At 39.2% G+C, this 23,334-nt stretch overlaps 1 protein-coding gene across 1 annotated transcript in view; it reads left to right on the forward strand.

The window, feature by feature from the left end:
* The window catches only part of KIAA1468 (KIAA1468 ortholog), a 131,498-nt gene that overhangs the window by 97,704 nt on the left and 10,460 nt on the right, over positions 1 to 23,334 (forward strand). Inside the window, 8 exon segments of the mRNA XM_019542172.1 lie at positions 746 to 852; positions 1,936 to 2,035; positions 6,645 to 6,727; positions 7,710 to 7,773; positions 10,792 to 10,930; positions 11,962 to 12,078; positions 13,470 to 13,558; positions 21,697 to 21,767. Coding sequence (XP_019397717.1) covers positions 746 to 852; positions 1,936 to 2,035; positions 6,645 to 6,727; positions 7,710 to 7,773; positions 10,792 to 10,930; positions 11,962 to 12,078; positions 13,470 to 13,558; positions 21,697 to 21,767 — 770 coding nt within the window.

Raw genomic sequence — 23,334 nt, forward strand, 5'->3', positions numbered from 1 at the left:
CAAAAAAAACAAAAGCAACACATTCTAAATATAACACTTTTTACAACATGTGACAGTATCCTTTAAGAGCGTTAATGATTGAAGGGACATTTCAACAGCAGAACATGATATAACAATATCAGAAAGCATTTATTAAAAGTATATTTAACTTATTATATTTAAAATATTTCATCAGTGCAGTTTGATGTTGCTTTTACAAATTGTATGGTACTAGCTTTGGCAGCAACTGCCAGTCTTATGCATTTCTTTATTATGTACAATATAGTAGCTCTCTTGCTTATTTGTTTAGCTGGAATCAGGTGTCAGCCTTTAAATGCCAAAAAGCTTGGAACAGTTAATATGGAAACAAGCAAGTTTTGGTATATTGTTGTTGTAGCTGTGAAATGCCGTTTTTAATATTTAAGGAAGACAAAGCCTTTACAGCACATCCTTCTTCTGACGCATGCATGCTAATAGGAAAACTTTAATTATAGATCGTTTGTTAAATCTCTACAGGTTACAGTGAGTGGACAGTAAAAAATATATCCAGAAAATTAACTGCCTTCATATTCTTACTCATTTGGTTTCATTGAAATGGTGTTGAATTATCTTTTGCAAATGAATTTCCCTTATTCTGAAACATAAAAGTGCAAGCCAGTTAAAATCCTTTCTTTTTTTATTCTGAGAACTTCTTGTCTTTAAATCTTTAACCAGCTTTTTTGGCATAACTCAAAAGATGCAATTTATGTTGCATCATTTCTTTTAGGAAGAAGACCGCAAGCTGTTAGTTGGATTCTTGGAAGATGTGATGACTATGCTTTCACTCTCTCATGCTCCTCTTGATAGTCTGAAGGCTTCTTTTGTGGAACTGGGGTAAGGAATATACAGGCAACCCCCACTTAGTGCTCTTAATTGGTTCCAGAAAAACAGGGCATTTAGCAGAATAGCATTAAGCGAAACCAATTTTCCCATAAGAATTAATGTAAATAAATATAATTTGTTAATGTGGCTCCCCACTAGTACTATAAAATCATGTAATTTGGACATATAAATGTATGTAAATGGTTTATTTAACACTTTGAAACAATGTCCAAAATTGCAAAAGAAATTAATAAATTATGTACAGGTTCACTTTCACTTTGCACTTTCTGAAGCCACCAAAATCACTCTTAGGGCTTCTTTCAGCACTTGAAAGAGTGACAGAATCAGGGCTGTCAGTTCCAGGGGTTTTTGAAGAGCTTGGCTGAGGATTTTTTTAAGGGGTAGCTGCAGGGATTGAAGCAGATGGCGACAGAAACAAACTAGCACTAAATTGCACAATGAGGGCTGTGCGCCACTGATGCATTGTGGTGCTAGTGTACGCTCCGTGTTGCCAGCTGTACAATGCCTGTGAGCATTATAATGAAACTTGCTGAGTGTTGAGTGGAATCGGGTATCAATGTAAAACGAGCATTATAGCAAAAGTGTTAAATGGGAGGTGCCTGTAATGCAAAATAAATTTTTAAATGTGTTTCTTGAAAATTTTATTTAAAAAAACAAAAAAAAACTGGAATAGTTCAAATAAGATGAGCACATTTTTATAAACTGAGCTCTAAAACTTAGATAAAAAAATGTAATGTTAAAATCAATATATAGGTAGTTCAGACTTTTAAGTAGTGAATTCATGTCTGTGATTTTAAAATAAATTGTCAAATACAAATTATTTGAGTAATTTGTCATTGGATTAAATGAGAGTTTTAAAACAAAGTGACTTTCCTGAAGTTTTGCAAAGAATATGCATGCAACCCATTTTCCCCCACCAGCAACCACAAAAACTGAGTTAAGATGCTCCCAAAAGTGTTAGTCTTCAAAATGTCATGGCTGGAAACGTTGAAATTGGGAATGTCGTTTCAGTTTGTAATAAGGTAGGCCTCTGTATGCATAGATAGCATTACATTGACTTCTGTTTTCTTTTAGTGCCAACCCAGCATATCATGAGTTGCTGTTAACTGTACTGTGGTACGGAGTTGTCCATACTTCAGCTCTTGTTCGATGCACAGCTGCTAGAATGTTTGAGGCAAGTAATATAAAAATGCATATGAACAGCTTGAAATTTCAATGCGCTACTTTAAAAAACGTATATTATCTGAATACGTGTTTAATCTGTTCTAAATTTTAAAAAATGTTTCTGAACAAATAGGTTGTGTACTGTGTGATGGAGCAGGAAATCATTGTGTTGCACAGTTTTGGTTCTGCATCTGTATTGTTAATAGCAGACACTTCACTGAACAGAATTGATGCTTTAATAATTTGTGGTGGTAGTTTTCTTCTGCTTCTGATTTCATTATTAGATCTGACCTCTGCATGCTGAAAAATGTTCACCGATTAAGAGAAAGCATTGCTGAATTGTGTTCAAGCCAGTTAATTATATTTTTTAATGAGATCCAAAATGTGCTCAAGCATTCAGAGTTTCATAATGACAACTGTAACCTCATTCATGTTTTGCTAGTAAACACTTACTGGATTTGATTTTATAATTCACAAGTTAGCTTATATTCTAACGTAGAGGTGCTTAGTCCCCGGGCCAGATCCAGCCCCCAACACGGGGTCATCCAGTCCTAGGGGCCTCCCCACAGGTCCAAAAATTTGGCAGCAGGTGAGCAGTACCACCAATCCCCTGCTGCCAAATTTCTAGACCTATGTGGAACCCCATATGCTGGCGATCGTGGCCTTGTCTGCTAGATCAGGCACCCAGGGTAGTGTGGAGCTCAGTCCCAGCCTGCAGGGTCTGGCATAGGTGGTGTAGGGCCTGATTTGGCCCTACAGAGTCAGAAGATTGAGCAGTACTGTTCTAATGCTTCAGAATAGTAGCTTCAACAATTTCAGTAACAGCAAGATATCTGGGTATTTTGTCTTTCACACACCTGAAATATGTATTATTATCACCATGCAACCAGTTTCTGTTCTTTGTATATGTGATTCTGCTACTTTTCTATGAGCAAATGCCTTGATTTACTGTGGGGTTCTTCATGGATATAGGATTGAACCCACTTGGATCCAGTTATAGGATCAGAGTAGGCCAGCTCGAAGTAAAGAGAAAATTTGTATTATTAATTGCATTTATGTGCAGCTTGTGTATCAGATGATATGTTATCAGTAGCTCATTGCCAGCTACCCATAATGCTTTTTTTTTTTAAAAGATCTCTTGCTGAGCTGAATAAAACAGTAAAGCTTTTCCAATATTTGTTTTTTCTTTTTTGATATATTCCCTTTGGGGGTCCAGATTTTGAGTAGCACTCAAGGCAAAAAAAGACTTCTGTTACAATAATAGAATATAAAGATCCTCAAATAAAATGCGGCCCATTGCTGTTGGCCCTGTACATCAGGTCCTACTTAGTACAGTAGATTTAGGACAAATGGAATAGAAGTAACCATGAAACTAAACAGGCTCCAAAACCAAAAAAACCCTATATAGTTTAAGCATGAGACGATGGTTCCACTGGAACAGAAGTTAAAAGACCTGTTGTATGACCTGGGTTAAATTGGTCTTTATGCTTCGGGTTCTTCCGTGTTAATTTGGCCATTTAACACACCTTTAATGATATGTAATCCCTCACATCATCTCATGTTTGTTTGTGCCTTTGACACAAATAGAATAGTAATGCTTAGCTTTTCTTTACTTGGCAAGTCTTTGAAAGACCTCAGTAATCAAGTCACAAAGAACTGTTGCTTGAGCTTCTTCCATCCCCCCAAATTGAGGGATAAAGGAGTAGTTAATTCTTAAGAAGCGTTTTAATGATGTCTGACAGATTTACTTTCTAATGTCCTTATTTAACCTTCTCTTGAAGCAAAATATACATATATTCAGTTTTAGAGATTTCCCTTTAAAAAAAATCCCTTTTATGGGGATTCTTAAATGGCAATAGTTTGCAAGTAGCTATTGATTAATGACAGAGATCTTTACATGATAAAAGCTCTAGTTCCTCCCTTGGGAGGATTTCCTTGGCACAGGTACTATGCTTAAGACTGCCTTCAGGATCATAGGAAAGGAGGACTAGAAGGGACTTCATGAGGTCACCTGGTCCAATCTCTTGCTCAAGACAGGATTATTCCTGACTAAGCCATCCCAGTGAAGTCTGTCCAACTTGCTGTTTAAATTTTCCGCAGATGGAGAATCCTCAGTTTCTCTAGATAGCCTGTTCCAATGTTTGGCTACTCTTATAGTTGGACTCTTCAAGGACTCTTGCAAAAACCTAATGTAGGAGGACTGGAACTGTGAAGTGGGGCAGGTCAGTTGAGAACTTCGTTAGTCACTGTAGAGTAGCAGAGCAGTCTCTGGGTAGCTGAGACAGACTGCCATGGTTTAAGCCTAAATGCTAAGTTAAATTAAGGATCCTCGGTGTCTTCAAGATTATAAGGGCACAAAGGTGACATAAAGCCACTTTAATACCCATCCCATTTCCCTCAGCTTGCAGGTCCTATACTATACCTTCTAGGCTTTCTGTGTTTTAACAACTACAGCAAGTAGGTTTACAGTGGAATCAGATTACTTGGTAAAAATGTAGCTGTTTTAATCTCACTATAAACTAATGTGCTGTATGTTATCTAACATTGCCCTTTCAGCTGGTACTTTGCTTCTAATTTAACATTGATGCAAATAAGTTTGATTGGTACTGGTTTGAACACAATGCATGTTTAGCTGGGCTGCGAGCTTTGTTGGTCTGTGTGGTGGTTTTAATTGAATTTGGCTTACCATTCAAATGTAACACACAAAATAAAGCATGTTTTTTGGCAGAGTAAACTCTCACAGAACTGAGATGGCATTTAATTGTATACTAATTACATGAATCCCAACTTCTTTCTTGAAACAGTATATTTGCTTAAGATTTTGAGGCTGTTTTCAGATGACCTCATCATACATAATCACAGAAAGCATTAGTATTCCGTGTAACAGTTGTGGGAAATCTTGATGCTTTTGGAGAGTATTTTTAGTATTAATTTTATAATCACACTTCAGACTAAAGGAAAATTCTATATTCATATCAGTGTAGCAAGTTATGGAGTTGCTACACTATGTTATGCTATTTTCTATTGTAATGTTAAAAAAGGATCCTGCCTTATGCATTCTGTCTCACTCTGCCTTATTTGATTTCAGTTGAGCAGTAAAATGCCCAAGGATTATGGAATCCATCCAACATTTTATTTCTAGGGCAGACATTTGGAAAGCACATTTCTCCCTGTATTGCACCACTGATTTCTATAATAAAATGTGGAATCAGCGAATAAGGGTTTTAACTTAAGCATACAAGTATTTGTATATTGAAATGTAGAAATGTGTTCTGAAGTACCACTATGAAAAGTCCCAGTACAGGCGATTAATAATATTCAATATGGTAATAGGGTATTACTTTCCCTATTTCCTAGCCTTGTTCTTTTATCTGGTTTCACTGTTTGAAAATGACAAGAAAATTGGTTTGCTACCACTGCCAATGTGGGGGGTGGGAAATAATATTGATATGATCGGAAGACATGGCAAATTTCTCCCCAAACCTGCAGGTTAGGATTCTACATTTGTTTATAATTAATGAATCAAGTAGACAGTAAAATACTTGCAGCATAAGATAGGAAGCATATTTGCTTTCCTTCTACCATATAGATATCGCAAATAAAATACCCATTTGATTGACTCCTTGAAAAAAATGGGATTTCTCCTTTAGGATTTGCTGTCCAGGCACAGAGACTTCTATTTGCTTAACTATATTCAGGGAAACCACATGCTAGGTTCTGAAAGAGGAAGTAATGTAGATCTTCTGGAGTGATTGTTAACATTCCCTTATGATATCTGAATTTGAAAGGATTTCCAAATATTTCCGGGTGAAAGGAAGAATTGGTTCACCATACTGTTTGTTTTTCAAATTTGGGATTCATTGCAATAAATAATTTCTGATCTCTTACATAGAGAGAGTTTTGGGAAGTATTTGAAATCTGATAGTGCTGATTATCAGATTGTTACCTGCATAGACCAGCAAGGACTGTTTTAGGATGTGTACATACTGCTTAATGGCTGCTATATTTAAAGTATTCCTAAAGGATTGTACTGTAAGAGATACTGTAGTGGTATCTGGAAAAGTGCTTGCTTTGCCAAATAGAAAAAGCATTGGAGGCAGAGTTTGTGTTTGTAACAGTGGCCTTTCCTTCCTGTTTGGAGCTTGAAAAAGACCTGCCTTCTCCCTGGCAAGGCAGTTTGTTTTGCACCTGTCAGACTTGCGCTGGCAGTACAGTGCAATCCCATTAAGTTGAAACCTGTTCATTTACACTTAAAGTCCAAGTCTGACTTGCATCCTTTCAGTATTTAAAATGATCTAGTGATTAAACCACATATTGAACTTTAAGAGCTCAGTTGAGTTTTAGAATAACCAAAAATATAGAAATTGTACCATACAAGGCTGCTGGAACAGCTCTAGATAGTTTCTCAGGCGTGTGCTGACTGCCTGGCCGCTGGAGCTTTCTTCATGCTCTCTGCATATATAAAGCACTAGTGTAGCAGTATTTGCTTAGCTTCTAATTTTGGTTTGCTTTTTGTGTTTTTCTTTCTCTCTTGGTTGTGCCGTTCTTCTTCCCATGATACTGTGCTCACTCTTTCCGTGCATCATCTGTGATACCCCCCCCCTGCTCCGACCACTCAGCTGTTGGTGAAGGGGGTACATGAAACTCTGGTTGCTCAGAGAGTTGTTCCTGCTCTCATTACTCTCTCCAGTGACCCTGAAATGTAAGTTTCCTGACTGTCTTATACATCCAGCATCTCTCTTAATACTTACCAAGAAATAAACATCAGCTTCAATAGCTATTCCAGCATCAGACTGGGACATTTTGGAAAAGGAGTTGAAGTTACTCCTTTTTAATTGCAGGTAATATAGTTTACTGCAATATCTGAAGTGAAGACAGTTTTGCAATGGCCACACTGTTAATTTTAAATATGAATGAACATACAAACTTTAAAAAAAAATCACGATTTCATGTTTCAAATCAAGCGCTACTTAATTCCGAAATTCTTTCGGTTTCTGGCCTTAGTAGCATTAAGTTGAATGGGAAAATATTCCCTCTAATGCTACACAAATTAAGTATTTTTTTTCAAATTAAACTAAAGCCTGTAATATTAAAGTACAAAGTAGTCCAAATGCACAACTGTGATCTCTGTTTAAATAACTAGTACTTCAGTATCGGACCACGTTTTTGTGGGTCAACATTCTGATGTAATATTTCTTTAAAGTTGAAGAGGGATGCTTTGCTAATCTCACTAACAGGTTGTTACCTGTAGGTGCTAGAGCATGAACGAGGAGTCATAACCTTTTTAATGTCTTGTGTGGATGACTTAACCAAGAAAGACCAGTGAGTTTGCCTGCCCATCCTCAGTCACAGCTAAACCAGTTCTCCTTCCAGTTTACCAAACCGTTTTTTATTGCATGTTGACTGGTTTACAGCTGACTCTTCGAGGCATGAGTGAAGCCTTAGTTGACAAGCGGGTTGCTCCGGCCCTTGTTACCTTGTCCAGTGATCCTGAATTGTGAGTTTCTGCTTGAGATTGAGTTAATCCTGTCTCTCTTTTGAGCATTTTTCCTGGTCTGCTTTTTTTTTGTTTGTCATTGCTAGAAATTAATCCATCTTTAAAGTACTAATTTTGAACTTGCATTATTTTTAATTAATTTAATTTGTAATGTTTAAACAGCTTAACCATTTTTCTTTTTGTATAGCTCAGTAAGGATAGCCACAATTCCTGCATTTGGTACCATCATGGAAACAGTTACTCAAAGAGAGGTGAGAATCTTGTATATCCAACTGTTGCTCGATTTTTTTACAAAGAGATGAATGAGCTGGACAAGTACAGTAATTTATTGATGATCTCCAGAGCTGAAGAAGCTGTTGATAAATTAAGCTTCTCGGTTATGTTGGAAAGAAACTGCCAAGTGAAACTTATGATATAAAACTACAAGAGAAAAGAAATGGCAGGTAACTTTTCTTGTGCTAGGAGTCAGTCTCCCAACTGATTACCTTCTAAAGTGATTCCCAAATGTAGTACAGTAATACAAAATGCATGAGAGAAGTCAGTTGACAAGGTGGGAATGAGTAAGTTGCGTTCTGGGGTTTTAGCGATAAATAAGCTTAGATTCTTGTTAGGAAAAGGTGTTAAATATTTCAGTAAGGCACTGGCACTCTTCCCTGAGTGAACCCTCTTTATTAGGAGGGTAAGCAAAAAAAATTTATAACATTTTTCTACCTTGTTCATGTGCACAGAACCGAACATAATGTAGAACAGTAATGTTCAACCTATTTTAACATTAAAATGCCATTCAAAGATTAAAAAGCCAGTCAAACATTAAAATCAGAAATAGCTGCATTTGTACCAGTTCCACATGTGCCATGAACTGTGAGATCTGGTTGCCACAGGCTTTGGCCAGAGCTACCACATTTGCACAACTCCAGATCTGAGCATCAGCACTGCTTGTCCCTTCCCTCTGCTGCTGAATTCAGAGAATATGTGAGGGGCTGTGGCAGGCATTCCAGTGATAAGCTGTTCACATGGGCTTTGTGCAGTGTATCTGGCCTGCAAGCTGCACCCACTTACAGGCCACATCTGGCCATAGGTTCAAGTAGGAAGTAGGTTTAAATAGGAATAAGTAGGAAGAAGAAAAGAATTGCTGCTCAGCTAGATCAGCCACTGACCACCTTGTTCCAGCCTGTGGCTTCAAAACCCAGTTCCAAGCCAATGCAAACCAGGTGGCTTCAGCACACCAGTGGTGGGGGGGGGGGTTTCCTGAGCTTGACCCAAGACCAGGCAGCTGGGAGCTGTGCCTGTGTTGCTGCCACTCCTTGCAGCCATCCACTCCCTGGCTGGCTGTTTAAATAACTAGTACTTCAGTATCGGACCACGTTTTTGTGGGTCAACATTCTGATGTAATATTTCTTTAAAGTTGAAGAGGGATGCTTTGCTAATCTCACTAACAGGTTGTTACCAGTAAGTGCTAGAGCATGAAACAAGTCATAACCTTTTTAATGTCTTGTGTGGATGACTTAACCAAGAAAGACCAGTGAGTTTGCCTGCCCATCCTCAGTCACAGCTAACCCAGTTCTCCTTCCAGTTTACCAAACCGTTTTTTATTGCATGTTGACTGGTTTACAGCTGACTCTTCGAGACATGGGTGAAGCCTTAGTTGACAAGGCACATGTGCCATGAACTCTGAGCTCTTGTTGGCACAGGCTTTGGCTGGAGCCACCACATTTGCACAACTCCAGAGCCCAGAGGTGAACATCAGCACTGCTTGTCCCTTCTTCAGGGACAGCTTCTAGCCTGTGGGGGGCTGTACTAGGTCTGGGCAGCTGGAAGCAGGGGGCGAAGCGGGGAGAAGTAGCAGCAGTGTGCACACAGCTTTCAGATGCCTTCTTCCAGAGTAGCTCCCCACTAGCTGGAAATTGCACCCATGCTGCAGTGACAGTAAGGCTAGCAGGCAGGGAGAAGAAACAGCAGTGGCAAGGGCACAGCTGGCGGCTGTCTGGGCCCAGCACAGCTCCTCACTGCTCATCCCTAGCACATGTACCAAGAATAGGCAGAGCCCTTGGGCTTGAGCTATATGTTGCCAACCCCTGAGCTAGAAAATTAGTATTTGATAATCTAGTGCTGAAGTTGTATATAAAATAAGATAGATGGTTTTGTTTTTAACTTTCAAGTGGTAATTACGGTCTTAAGGAACCAATAATGAAATCTAACTGGGCAATATATGAATTGTTCCTCTTTTGTTTTGGGTGTTAAAACAGATGGTAGATCAAAACTGTTGATCATGTTCACAAGTTTGCAGAGTTAAATACTAAGAGCAGTGTTGGCTTCATTCTGCACAGTGTCTGTATAGTAAGTGATATAAAAAGGATGTGCTGCTTTCTGCTGAGCTTGCCTACTTCCTGCAATTTCAACATGTTCTTAAATCCTAAAATAATGTGTTTGAGAAAATGTGAGTCATCACTGACTACTTACTCACAAGTACTTGGGAGATGGATAAGTAACTATTTTATAGTTTGGGATTCATGTTAAATATGCATTGAGATAAGTCCTTGCTCACTATTATAAACCTGCCTGTGGAACAGAGTGGTAATACCTTGTCTAAAACCTTAGCACAGAAAATGCCCAGAGGAACTTTACAAAATTTAAAACAAAGTTAATACTGTTCAGTTTTTTTCAGTTTGAGAGTAGAAAACATTGCCAGCTTATATATTCTGGTTTTCTTTGAGAGCCTAAAAATGCTTTTACTACTTTCCTGGTCTTTACTCAATAATGTATTCAGAATCCTATTTAATGTTGTTAATACAATACCTACTTTAGCCTCTGACCCATGTGATTTCCCACCAAATTAAGTATCTAGTATTAAAAACAGTGATGGGAGCACTTAATACTTTAGTATTAATAAAATAGGGGGGGAAGCTAAGAGTAAAAAGAGAGAGCTCTTAACTTCCTTAATAGCTGTTGAAAGTTTAAAACAGAATTAAGCAAATGATAGACAGGAGAGCAGGTTATATGGGAGTAAATTAAACCAAGTAGACTACAGCTAATTCTGTGTCAGTGACCACAGGTTACTTATCAGTATTCTGTCTGATATTCCTAAAATGGAGGACACACCATGCAATTAAAGTATCTTGTTGCAGAGAAGAATTTCTACATTCGCAGAAAACCTCAGTTTTAAAATATGAATAATTGAAAATTGATAGAGCACCAAAAGTGAGTGGCGTCAATGTTTTCTGATGACCAAGCTTTTTTGTATTAACCTTTACTTTTCTGTGAAATTTAAGCTACTGGAAAGAGTAAAAATGCAGTTGGCTTCTTTCCTGGAAGACCCTCAGTATCAAGACCAACATTCTTTACAAACAGAGATTATAAAAACATTTGGAAGAGTTGGACCTAATGCTGAACCAAGATTTAGAGATGAATGTAAGTTTTATTCCTCACTCTCGTTTTAATTGCCCCTTAATCTGCACTGGTTTTTACAGTTTCCTGTTTTGGAACTGTGCTCCAGAGGTTTTTGTATTTGATTATCTTACACAACTTTTCAGTTGTTACTTTGCTGTTTTTATTCTTGGAGGAAAATGCCTACATTTTACCAATTGAAAGTCCTAGTAAATGGAGGGAGTAATGAAAGTGCCAAGGGGCTGATCAGTGATCATTGAAGCCCAGTGAAAATATTTTTACCAACTTCTAATAGACTTAGTATCAAGCCTCAAATTGCTATCTTTGTTTAAGAGCCTTAGATTTGTGACATTCCTAATAAATATCTTCTTTAGGTCTAACACAGATCTACAAGATAAAAGTGGGTTTCTTTAGAAAGGACGAAAAAAGGCAAATGGTTTTATTCACAGCCTTTAAATCTAAGAGAGGGGAAAAACAATGACGCCCCTTACCTAAAGACAACAAAGTGAAAGTAAAAACAGTGTTCGGTACACTTCGTCATAAGACTAGCTAATAGACTTTGTAGTATTTATGGAGACAATGTGTGGAATTTGAATAATAAGGAATCAATATTGAGAAATATGTTCTGTAAACTGTAATCCTTGCTTATTCCAAAGAGATATATTTCTTAATTTTAAGAGCTCATATTTGATTATCACTTTCTTTTAAATCTATTTACAACACACAAATTAAACCCCAGCTAGTAGTCCCACTAGAAAACCATCATTTAACAGATGGAATACATTGGTATCAGAAGCACCTTGTGATTTTTGATCATAATAGCACTATGGCAAATGTTGGTAAAAACTTGCTTTTTTTAAAGTGATTTACAGTACCTTACATTAACAATTTGATGAATTTAGGTTAGATTTTAGGTGCATTCCGTTTACATAACAGAATAGCAAGAAAGGCTATATTTTTTATGCCTAAAGGCTGCTGCAAAAATGACATTTAATTTTAAATTAATATAAGAAGTAACTTAGAAAAGAGTTTTGACTCGTATCCTTACTTTTCAGTTGTTATTCCTCACTTACTCAAATTAGCCTTGGTCAACAACCAGCAGTCTGTGGATTCCAAAAGACTGGACATCGCTACCCATCTGTTTGAAGCCTACAGTGCTCTTTCCTGTTGTTGTATCCTTGAGTTTGGTTATCTTTTTAACTGGGAATTGTTTTCTTTCTTTTGCTTTGAATATTTGAGATATAAAATAGTAGCTTTCTGTCTTTGTACCTGAAATTAGTTTGAAGTAATCTGACTTTTATCAGTACCTTTCTTTAAAGAAAGTCGAGTATAAGTGGGTGGATGCATGAGGCTAAATACATTCTTCACTATTTCCCTTTATTTTCCATCCTTTTTATATTCTGAATATGGTGTGTATAGACTGATTCAGTATTTTTCCATGCCCTTTTCATCATTATTTTACTTTTTTACCTGTTACCAAAATAGCAGAGGGAATATTGGCACTGTTAGATAGCAGTGGGTGAGACCCAATTAAATTCCAGACATCGGGATTTTTTTTGTTATTTTAATGACAATGAAATCTTTAATAAAATTATTTTAGTGACACAGGCATATAGTAGAATTTTTCTATCTTCTCTTTCCCTCCCCTGTTATACCCACTTTCAGGGATAGATCTAGGATTTCCCGAAGTGGGTAGTGAAGGAGCAGCAACCTGCACTGCATGTATGGCTGCACCTCTAGTTTCCACCTTCCTCCATCCCCACTAATGCAGTTAGACTGCAACCCTCAGGAGCCTCCATGGACTTTATCCCTAAAACAGGTGAAAACTGCTCTCTCATTCCCTTTCTCCTTCCCTTCCCTCCTCCCCAGCCTGCCACTGTTGCTTTACCCCTGTTCTAGGGGCAGGGAAAGTAGCAGAGCCTTTTCTGCCCACCCCAGCTGTGTTGCACCAGGATTGGTCTTATCTGGGAATTGGAACACCAACAACAGCACAGCAAAAGAATAGTTCCTCCCTGCCCCATCCCCTCTAGGAGCAGGCATAGAGAAGGGGGCACCACTGTCCATCCCCACTGCTGCTTTCCCTGAGCCCAGCCCACTTCAACTCAGCTGGGCCAGACAGAAACAGTTCTGGTGCTTCTGCCACCCCCAGCACAGTGAGAAAAGCAACAGTAGCAGGTGTGGGGGAAGGAGGGAGATAAGGATCTTCACCTCCTTTAAAGGCTTAAAAAAATCTCTGGATGCTACTGTGGTGTGGTCCAATCCAAAAACGGCGCAGCTGTGCCACTGCACCCCCACTATATCCACCCCTACCCACTTGTAATCCTGTTCCCAAGAGCTCACAAACTCCCATCCCGGTATCATCATTGGGTCTCAAGTATTTCCCTGCTATTTTTTCCATTTAGTGTTGACATGGTTTTAGGTCACTTAATCAGGGTTGATGGTGCACTTGACCAAATTAAAAACAAATTCTGTTGCATTTTTGGTGACCAACATGTTCCCTTGAAATTAAAATAATGTCATGTTTAATTGCAAAAGTCATCTGCCTTAACAGCCTTTTTGTTAGTCATTTCAGAGGATTTAATGGTCAACCACTTTTTACCTGGGCTCAGGTGTTTACGAATTGACATGGAACATCTTTCACCAGAGCATGAGGTGAGCAGCTGACATACTTACCATTCTGGCTTGAAGTACAAAAGAGAGAGATTTAATTCTTCACCCTAAATGGCTGGGATTACTGTAGTTCATGGATGACTGGTGCCAGCTTAGTCATGGGGGGCACATGTCCCCTCAGCAACCAGTCAGAGACTGGGGGCGGTCCCCTGCAGCCAGTCCCACCGACCGGGGGGGAGGAGGTCTCCCCGCGGCCAATTGCACTGACCAGGAAGCAACCACAGCACTCCCGACCGGCACTCACGGGAAGGGCACTGGCACTCCCACCTGCCCCACCACCACTACCCATTGCCTAAGCGGGGAATGCTGGCTGTCGGGGGGTGCATGTGCACCCCCTATGTGTTGCCACTGCTGTAGTTACTAGTCACTTGGCTTAGATTTAAGTTGGAGCAGAGATGTTGGTGAAGTTTGAAGGTACTTTAAAAAAATTCTTTTCCACAGTAGAGTATTCTACATTACTCCATAGACATCTAAGTGTGTAGTCACAAACTAAACTCTTCTAGTAAGGGGAGTTGCTACTATTTACTGTCCCTTAATCAGAAAAAAAGATGTGCTGAAATCAACAGAGAGAACGTGAAATAGAAAATACAAGAGAATATTGGAGTTAGAGAGGGAAAATCAGAAATGTAATCAGTTTTAGTGACAAGTAAATCAAGTCAAGTCAGTCCTGAGGCCGCTGCAACCATTGGGGTACCTTGGATGCTGTAACATCCCTCCTAGGTTAGTTGAGTTGCTTTGCATTAGTGGCAATTCTTTTGAGCCAAGTGGTCTGGCAGCGCCCATCTCCTCTCCAAGTAAGGATCGCCATTGGCTCACAGGTTGCTTATCCACCCTTTGACAGGTCTTGTTTTTTGTCCTGCTGGGTGTCCACGCACCATCCTCACCCAGGCTAGCCCAGGTGGGGGTGCCGGTTAGTTGCCAACGACCCAACCATGGAACAGGCTGTACTGATTTACGTGGTACCCTATAGGAGACCAAGAGAGGCCTGGCCTAACAAGACTGACAAGCAAGGGAGAGCAATAACACTGAAAAGGATAAAAGATTATTAATGGAGTGCAGGTTGGCACACTTCCCTTGATATAATCATTTTTTAGCCTTTCATTACCGGAAATTGGAGGAAGCTCAATATAAAGTGATAGATGGCAACAGGTGACCAAAAGAACTGGATTGGAACAGCCTTAAAATGAAGTTTGGCTACAGAAGAGCTCTGCATACTTAAATAGTAGATGCCTCTTAAGGGTGGAAATGAATTTAATGTGGTATCTAGGGGTGGAGCTGGAAAATTGATGCCGAGAGACATAATGTTCCTAATAGGGTGCTGTATTAGGGGATAGAAGCTTCACCATTTGATACTTACATAGCTATAGTAGAATAAGTAGTTTAATATAGAAAAGATGTATGTTTCTGGATAATTAGGTAACTTCTGTCTAGGAGTAAATTGTTTACAACTGCTTGCCTTGTAAACCTACTTTGGGAAATTTTTCAGGTGTATATGGAAGTTTTGTTTGACTACAAATGCATTAGCAATGATTCTCCTGGTTCCCAATTGCACTCTTGTCTAAGTTACAGTTTAGCTGGGAGAAGGATGAGCCCCATTTAGAGTGAATTAGGGGTAGGGAACATGAGAGCTAATTTTCTTGAGTACTTAGAACTTTTGGACAAAGATGGTTTCCTTCATCTGCAAAGGGACTATTCCTGAGACCATGGTGGATAGCTTTGAGTGATAAAATGCAACTCTTGGGAAATTCAAGATTTTTTTATTTTGTATCTGTTACCCAGTACTCAAAATCATAATTCTTGCTTCTGATCATGTAATTTTTTTAAATAATATTTGGTTTTAGTCTTTTTGTTTTGCTTATGGGTAAATGTAGATCTTTTAGCTAAAAGGGCATGTGGACTTTGAGGAGAGAATGTTAAACTGGGGAACTTTCTAAACTTAAAGGGAAGGAACTCGACGGACTACAGAAGGGTTGAGTCAGGAGTGACAGTAATGATCTGAGCATCAGTCAGAGGCTACAGATTTGAACTTCCCTTAACCCAAGTAGGCCTGGAAAAGATCTGGCTGGGTCAATGTGTTCAAAGCCTGCTTGGATGACTGTAATTACTGTACAGTGTATCACAAAACCTAAAAATAAATCTGCAGCAGTTGCATTGGATTTGGTTTAATTTCTTCTCTCCTATTTTATCACTTTCAGTGATGGTTTCTCTGATGTGAGAATTTACCTTTAATTAAAGGATATGTTTCTGAGTGCATTGTTCACACATGCATTGAAATGTGCTTTTGGATAGGTGGGTTCTTTTCATAATACAAAGTATGTAGTGATTGGAAATTCTATTAGATTATGGAAAATTTAATGAATTTTTTTTGAGAAAATATTTAGAACAACAACTTGAATGGGAGTTTGCATTCCCATCCTGGGGAAGAGGAGTGTATGAATGCATGAAGTTGACCAGAAAACCATGCAAGGATGCTGGCCCCAGATATGCTTCCTTCCTCCTATGTGGACAGAGAGATTTAAATATTTTGGGGTTGCATCTGCTGCCAGATCACAAATCCATTCTCTCTCCTGTTTTGTGCAAAACAACACCCCTCTCCAAAAAACAAAAAAACAAAAAACAAACCAAAATAGTCATGCCACATAGCTGTGCTGCTTTGAAAAGTGCAGGATAGCATAATTTAGGCCACAGGTGTCCAAACTGTATCATGTGTGCCACAAACAGCATGGTTAGCTTCTGTGTGGCATACAGCTAATGGAGAGGACAGGCAGCAGAGTAGCTTCTATGGCAAGGAGCAGAAAGCAAAGCAGCACAGGGCAGAGAAGTGGCTCATTGGGCAGGGGAAGGGGATTGGGGTGGCACTCGGGGAGGGCACAGGGCTTAATTTGTGGTACATCTGCCAAAAAGATTGGTCTTTACTGACCTAGACAGTTACAAAAGCCAGTTGGTACACTTGACCACTAATGTGTGGACAGCTTGTATATGGTTCTGTAGTAATCTGAGTGTGCTGTAGCATGAAGTGGCAGCACTGATAATAGTCAGCTCTTGCTCAGTTGGACACTATATTGTACATGAAAATACATCTAGCAAAACATCTTGAACAAACTTAATTACTGTCAGGGAGGAGTGGCTCCATCACTCATACTATGGCTGTTCTAGAAAATAGCTAGTGCCAAGGCATCCAAAGAAGGAGCACATAGCCATATTCAAAACTACAGCTTTTGAAAGAGATTGGTATGGGGAATGTAGTCATTGTCTGTGATTTGTTTGGAACACCATTACCACTAGCAAGCAAGACTTTGGTCTTCATTGCTGAAGTGAGATCTTTCATGCCCCTATAAGAATAGCCTTTGGAACAGGCATTTTCCCACCATCTTTGGGGGCAATGACTGGAGAATGGAAGATGGTGTTAAAGGATTTTGTTTGTATGTTGTGCATTAGTCACCTTTTGAGTTTCAGGAGGGGTACAGGGGCAAAGGGCATGATGGCAATGGCCTTTAATCCCCATTTTTTAACTTTGTATCTCCCTCCCCACACTCCTTGTGCTTTGAGAACAGGAATACTGTACTGTGTTTGGTTTACTTATTAATTACTGCCATCTGCTGCTATGTCAGACTTGCTGATGTCAGAGGAAACTACCTTTATACCCTTTTAATTGATTTTTTTTTTCATAAGTACTATGGGAAAAGTACAAACTTCTCTTGTCACATTTGGAGGGGATTGTATTTTGTCCTACAATCTGGGTCTGTTGTCTCTTGATTTTCCTCCCAGCACACTGGAAGAGACTGGAATTGTCACAAGCTTGGCAGGTAGCTGAATGCAGTGGCCTGGCTACCATAGTCCAAGTGTTCCCAGACAATAAAGCATCCAGAGACTACCCTAGTTCTATCTTCTTTTTTGCCAGGATAGTTCCATTTTCAACATCTGTCCTGGACATTACATGCATTTTGGTCACAGGCACAAATTTTTTGCCCGTTTCTGAAAATGGGACAAAAGAAGCACTTTTTAACATAAGGAATTGCCAATTCCCCAGCATCCCATGGAGCATTGCCCTACCACCACCCATTACTGTCTCTGGTTCTCTCTCCACCCCACCCTACCTCCTCTGTACTGTGCTGCAGCACACTCAGCTAAGGCCAGAGTTCAAAGCCTGAATGTACTTCCCGGGGCAGTGTTAATGTCTCACTTGAGATTCAGGACACATGATCTCCCTAGCCCTCCTAGGTTAGTGGTTCTCAGCATCACTGGACTTGATGACCCCCTCTATAACTTCGGTGAATTAAGTGACACACAATTTCCAAAACTCATTTATTTACACTAGTGCTTACCTCCCGGCAGAGGGGCTGGGTGGTGGGGTTGGGGGTTGGCCAGGCAGGGGCAAGCCTGAGCCTTGCCTGCCTGCTAACATCCTCACACCTCACAACACCCTTCAAAGGATCTGGTGGCTCCACAGGGTGCTGAGAGACCCTGGCTGAGAGTCACTGCCCCAGGGGATGGTGAGTGCATCTCCTTTCCCATCTCCCCACTCCACATTCACTGCCATCTCACTCTTTTACTGTTCATCCCCTATTATCAGGACTATTAAAACTTGCTTTTCTCCTGCATTGCCCAATTTACCTATTTTCCCTTCCTCTTCCTGTCTTGAATGACACCTAAAAATGTGATTTAAAATGGCTCTTAGGCCATTCTTTTTTCAGGATTGCATGAAATCATATTCTGTTTTAACACATTCCGTCGGTGCTCAGTCCTCTTCCCCAGTAAGCAATAATGCAAGAAGTGATTTTGTGTGTTCTGCGTGATGTGAGAAAGTTTTAAAAAATGCTGTTTTTTTTCTAATGTTCTGCTACAGAAAAAGAGCTTGGCCATTCAAATGAATTGAAACTCCAGCAGCCTATCTATTGTAAATATGTCAGAGAAATTTAAGATGTTCATGTGAGGTGCAACTGGTTCTGCTGGTATTTTTCAAGGCTTCTGCATATAAAATGCATTTTTCAAATAGAAATGATTTATTCTTTCAAAAACGTTTGATATTTGGGACAACAATACAAACACCGTATCTGAATATTTTGTGAAATTTGGTGCTTTTGCTCTATAAGGTATATATGGTAGTTAATCTGCTTGGTCCAAAAGGTTCTGGTTTGTGGGGTTTTTTTAAATCTGGGTGTGAATGGCTTTTTAAAGAGCACTGCTAGCTTTAGGACAAAATCCTCTGTCTTCAGGCAACTTAAGACTTGTGGAGTTGTTCTTTGAAATCCATTGAGGAGTTTTTACTATTTATCATTCAAACTTCCTTTTGAGACCAGTATTATAACAAGTAAAGTCCAAGTCAGACATATCAGTAGGCTCCTTCTTTCATGATGCCATATAAGAATGGTATACTATTCATCTCGCGCCCAGTACTTTTTTGCAATGGTATCCAGTTTTGTTTGTCCATCAACCCCTCAATGTTACCAAAAGCCTTAGATTTCATGAGTTGAGTATCACTAAGCTATTATCAGGTTTGGGCAAAGCTGTCTTGTTATTCTGCAGTATTTGAGTGCCACTTCTATTTTTTCAAAGTTCAGAGATTGTCTAAATAGCTTCGTGTTCAATGTTGTAAGCAGTAGGTGATATAATACTGTATGACCTATAGCTGCATTGCTTTGTTCTTAGGCCGTTCTGTGGCACATTTGAAAAATGTGTTCAATTAAATTTATGAAGTTACCTTACATCCCAGTTGAAGCCAAATAAAATCCTTGTTTGGGAAAGAAAACTGATACACCTGGAATTAATTATTATCTGACTTCTTGAGGCTCTACAGAGGCTACACTTGAATAATAAAGATCTAAAAATGTTCTTATTGTGTTAGTCCATGTTGCTTTTCACAGGCAATCCCATTGGCAATTGTGAGCATCCAAGCTAGAGAGAAAGAAAAGGAATTACCCAACAGGTATTATCCAAGAAGTGTTCTCTGGAGAATAACCTGGAGCCCTGAACAAATGCCCTCTTTGTATTTGTATACATTTGGTTATATTCTAGATACTACATGTGAGCTTGTGTATTTTGTGATTGTGCATCTACACATTTTGGATTATTTTTTATCAAGAAAAGACAGTTGTGTGTATTTTCATATTGACTTTCTCAAGACATAGTTTCATCACTTCTCTCCTTGTGCATTTAAGAGTACTTTGGGGAGGGGGAGTTCTTGTCAGTTGAGATGACAGCAGTGGTCGCAGTCCTGAATATATTGTTCCTCACATTTTGGTTTAGGACTGCATGGATGTGTGCGTTTCCAACAGTTACTGCTTATTGATTTTGCCTACATACCCCCAGCACTGTGGATCCTTCGAGGCAAGGGATATGTCTGTACATATCACAGTGCAGTCCTGGGCAGTTAGTTGAGCTAGTGTGTGCATTGCAAGTGGTATAACTGTGTTTAATGTAGTGGTTTACTGAACCTAATTAATTAGCTGTATAGGGAAGCAGATTATACTAATCCAAATGGAACTCAATGCTGATGCATTTGCAGTATCTTGGAGACCCAGAGTAGCTTGCTCAGACAGCTCATATCTCTGCATGGTGTCCATTGTGCTGTATCTATGGATGCACCCAGCATACCCTAGAACTTCAGTTATCTTGCTTTAATCTTCAGGCTTGTACCAGCCTTTAACATTTCAATGCAGGGGTTGGCAATCTCTTACTAATGCTGGTCACAGCTTGCAATCTGGCCAGCACCATGGGCCGCCGTACTCTCCAATGATGGTAAGCAGAGGCTACAGTGAGGAAGAGGAGCCTTTCATACAGGCTGGAGCAACCGGAGTTGATAGGCAATGCCTTTAGTAAAATATGGACTGGATTGGACCTTCACAGGCCAGGTTTGGCCTGCAGGCATAGGTTGCCAATCCTGTTTTAATAGATAGCAAACAAATTGATACTGGTATTGACAGTGGCTTTTTTGATGCAGGCACCTTTATAATTTGACTAACCAATTTGTTTCATGCGCTGTGTTGCAAAATAGTCATCATATGGAAGTAACTCTTATTACCCAGAAGAGGATAAGTCTCAAATTTTTAAATCCTGCTTCCTCAAGAAATAATTTATTTCGGTCCATATGTTTAGGATCTTGAATCTTTTGGGAACTTTTTAATCTTTTGGGAATTTTATTGATCATCCTTTGGGACATAATGGCTGGTTTCAGTAGTTCCTGGCTTTGTCAGACACTTTAATTAACTTAATAGGACAGCCAAGAAAAAGTAAAGCAAGGAAAGTCCTCAGTTTTCTATCAGGGTGTGAGCCAAAAAGTTTCAGTTGAGTGATTTCTGTAATAGGTGTTGGATAGGTTTACAGTGTCAGTTTGTACATTTTGACTGACTTGCATAACTGTTTCATCTGCAGTCTAATGTGCTGAAGACCGTACTTTCGTGTGTAAGCCTTCTTTTTAGGCCTCTCCTGTCGAGAGCATTTTATGATTTGCATAGGAACAGAGGTCTCTAATAATAAAATAGAATCCTTTTTATTCAGCCACAAAGGATTCAGTAAACATATTTGCAGATTTTTTTTCAAATAAATTTCAACAGTGTAGAAATAAGTATCAGCAAATAAAAAAAAGCATCTATAGATTCCCGGATACAGCGGCACTAACAGGCACTGTTACAAGGGTGCACCAGCTTAAAGTACCACTGCCTTTCCACTGAACAGCTAGCTGTCTTGCACTGCCATCTCAATTTCTCTTCGCTTTTCCTGCATTTCACTCTTAAGGATGATTGTAAGGGTTAATAATGAGGTAAACGTAAAAATATTCATTTCACTATTAATGATCGCTCTTCAATGAACAGAAATCTTCATTTGTTGTTGAAAAATGAAGGCATTTCTATCAGATGGGAAATTAATGTGGTGCTTAAAGCTTACAACAAAAAGGCAGGTGTGAACCGTGGTAATTATTTAAAAAAAAAGAAAAGGAAAAAACTTTTGTGCTGTGCTTATAACTGCAAACATTATCAGAAGTTTGCATTTTAAATGTGCCTGAAAATAATGTAACATTACTTTTGAAGTAAATTAGAATTTCAGATTTAAGCAGAAATCCTGATGTTGAAAACTAGATACCTGAAGTTCTTTTTTTTTCTCCCTAACTCTGATTTGTATAGGTTATTTTAAGCTCCATGATAAAGGAGTGTGAACAGAAGGTGGAAAACAAAACCGTCCAAGAACCACCAGGGTAAGATTTCCATGCCTATTCTCTTGTGCTGTCGAAGCAGAAGTCTGTGGATTATTTGCTGAATGCTGTGCTGTTCCCTAATCCAGCACTTGCATCTGTGAATGCTGCATTGACCTGTCTTATGTTTAGCAACAGCTTTCAGGAGTTATATGTGTTTATGGTGGTTGCTATATCCAACCTGTGAATTTTCATCTGCTTGGTAGACATGAACTTTTTTCATGTTAATGTCTTTACACTTTTGCTGTTGCCTTACTCCCATAACTTGCTTTGAAACCAGTGCAATATTTAACTTGTTTATACCTCCATTTTCCCTGTCTGACACCTTTTTCTTTCCCATATTAAACAAAATAACTTCATTCAACAACTTATACTTATTACTTCTTTTAAAGTAATTTTTCAGATGCCTTGAGAATCAGGCCTCAACACCTTTTGAGAAGCGTGTTTTATTATAAACACACCTGATATGGGTGCTCAGACTCAGTTGTTGGTGATTATGATATTGCGTAATCTAGTTTAGTAAATGGACCATAATGACAACAGAAAAAATTCTGCAGGGTTAGTAGCCCAGGTTTTACAGGCCCTCGAAACTTAATGTCTGGGTTCTAACCGAACTAGCCAGGAGCATGCCTAGATTTCCTACACCCTTTTTCACTCTTAATAATGTTGTCTATTCTAATGAATGAAAACCAAATTGATTTTCTCTAGTCATAGATTTTGTGTGTGAAGAAACTCTATCCTTAAAATGTTTGAGGAAGTAATAAGAATTTAAAACTGTTCTTTTTTTTTTTGTTTTTTTTTAAATGTTCTAATATGGCTAAAGGATCATATCTGGGGTAGCAGTATCATATTCAGTTCAGATCTGTTTGCCCCTCCACCACTTGGAGGAGCTCAACAAATGGATGACATCAAGGGTTTAACTTAATGTAACCTTTCAGAGTTTCATTTCATTGTCTGCACTTCACCTTTTTCTTGTGCTACTTCTTCCACTGTCTGAGGAGAGAGGAGTAAGCGTGAAGTGGAATCATTTCCAGTGCATTAGTTCCTCAGTGAGTTTCGGTGCGTTTGCTCTGCAGAGGGGAATAGCAGAGGATGGATAAGCAACACAAATGGCAGCAGAGCAGGAGGGGTGAGGAAGAGGGAGGAAAACTGTTGCTCTTCCACTTTGATCACAATACTAAGTGTTGCCAAAAAGGAATGTGCCTCAAGCGTTCTCCTGTTTTGGGAGAATAGAGGAAAAGGAGGAAAGCAATTGACGTAAAGCATTGGGAGGAGCAGAATAACACTTCAAAAGATTCAAAGATTGGAGAAACCCTAAGGAAGGCAGATGTAGAAAGACTGAGGAGAAAAGAATGAGAAATGGAAGATTAATGAGTTACATTTACAGATAATCATTGTGACTTTTGGTGGAGGTGGAGTCTGAGAGGAGAAGACATGGGCCTGTAAGAGATGCTACAAACAGTCATCCTTCAGTCCGTGCAACGTTATAAGTGTTGGTTGTAGCACCTTTGCCAAGTGGGCTTGAGTTCAGTTAAGTGAGTGTACTCTATTGTGACACCGCCCCCTATAC

The sequence above is a fragment of the Crocodylus porosus genome, unplaced genomic scaffold (genome assembly GCF_001723895.1).
Source record: "Crocodylus porosus isolate Cpor-Errol unplaced genomic scaffold, CroPor_comp1, whole genome shotgun sequence".
Lineage (NCBI taxonomy): Eukaryota > Metazoa > Chordata > Crocodylia > Crocodylidae > Crocodylus > Crocodylus porosus.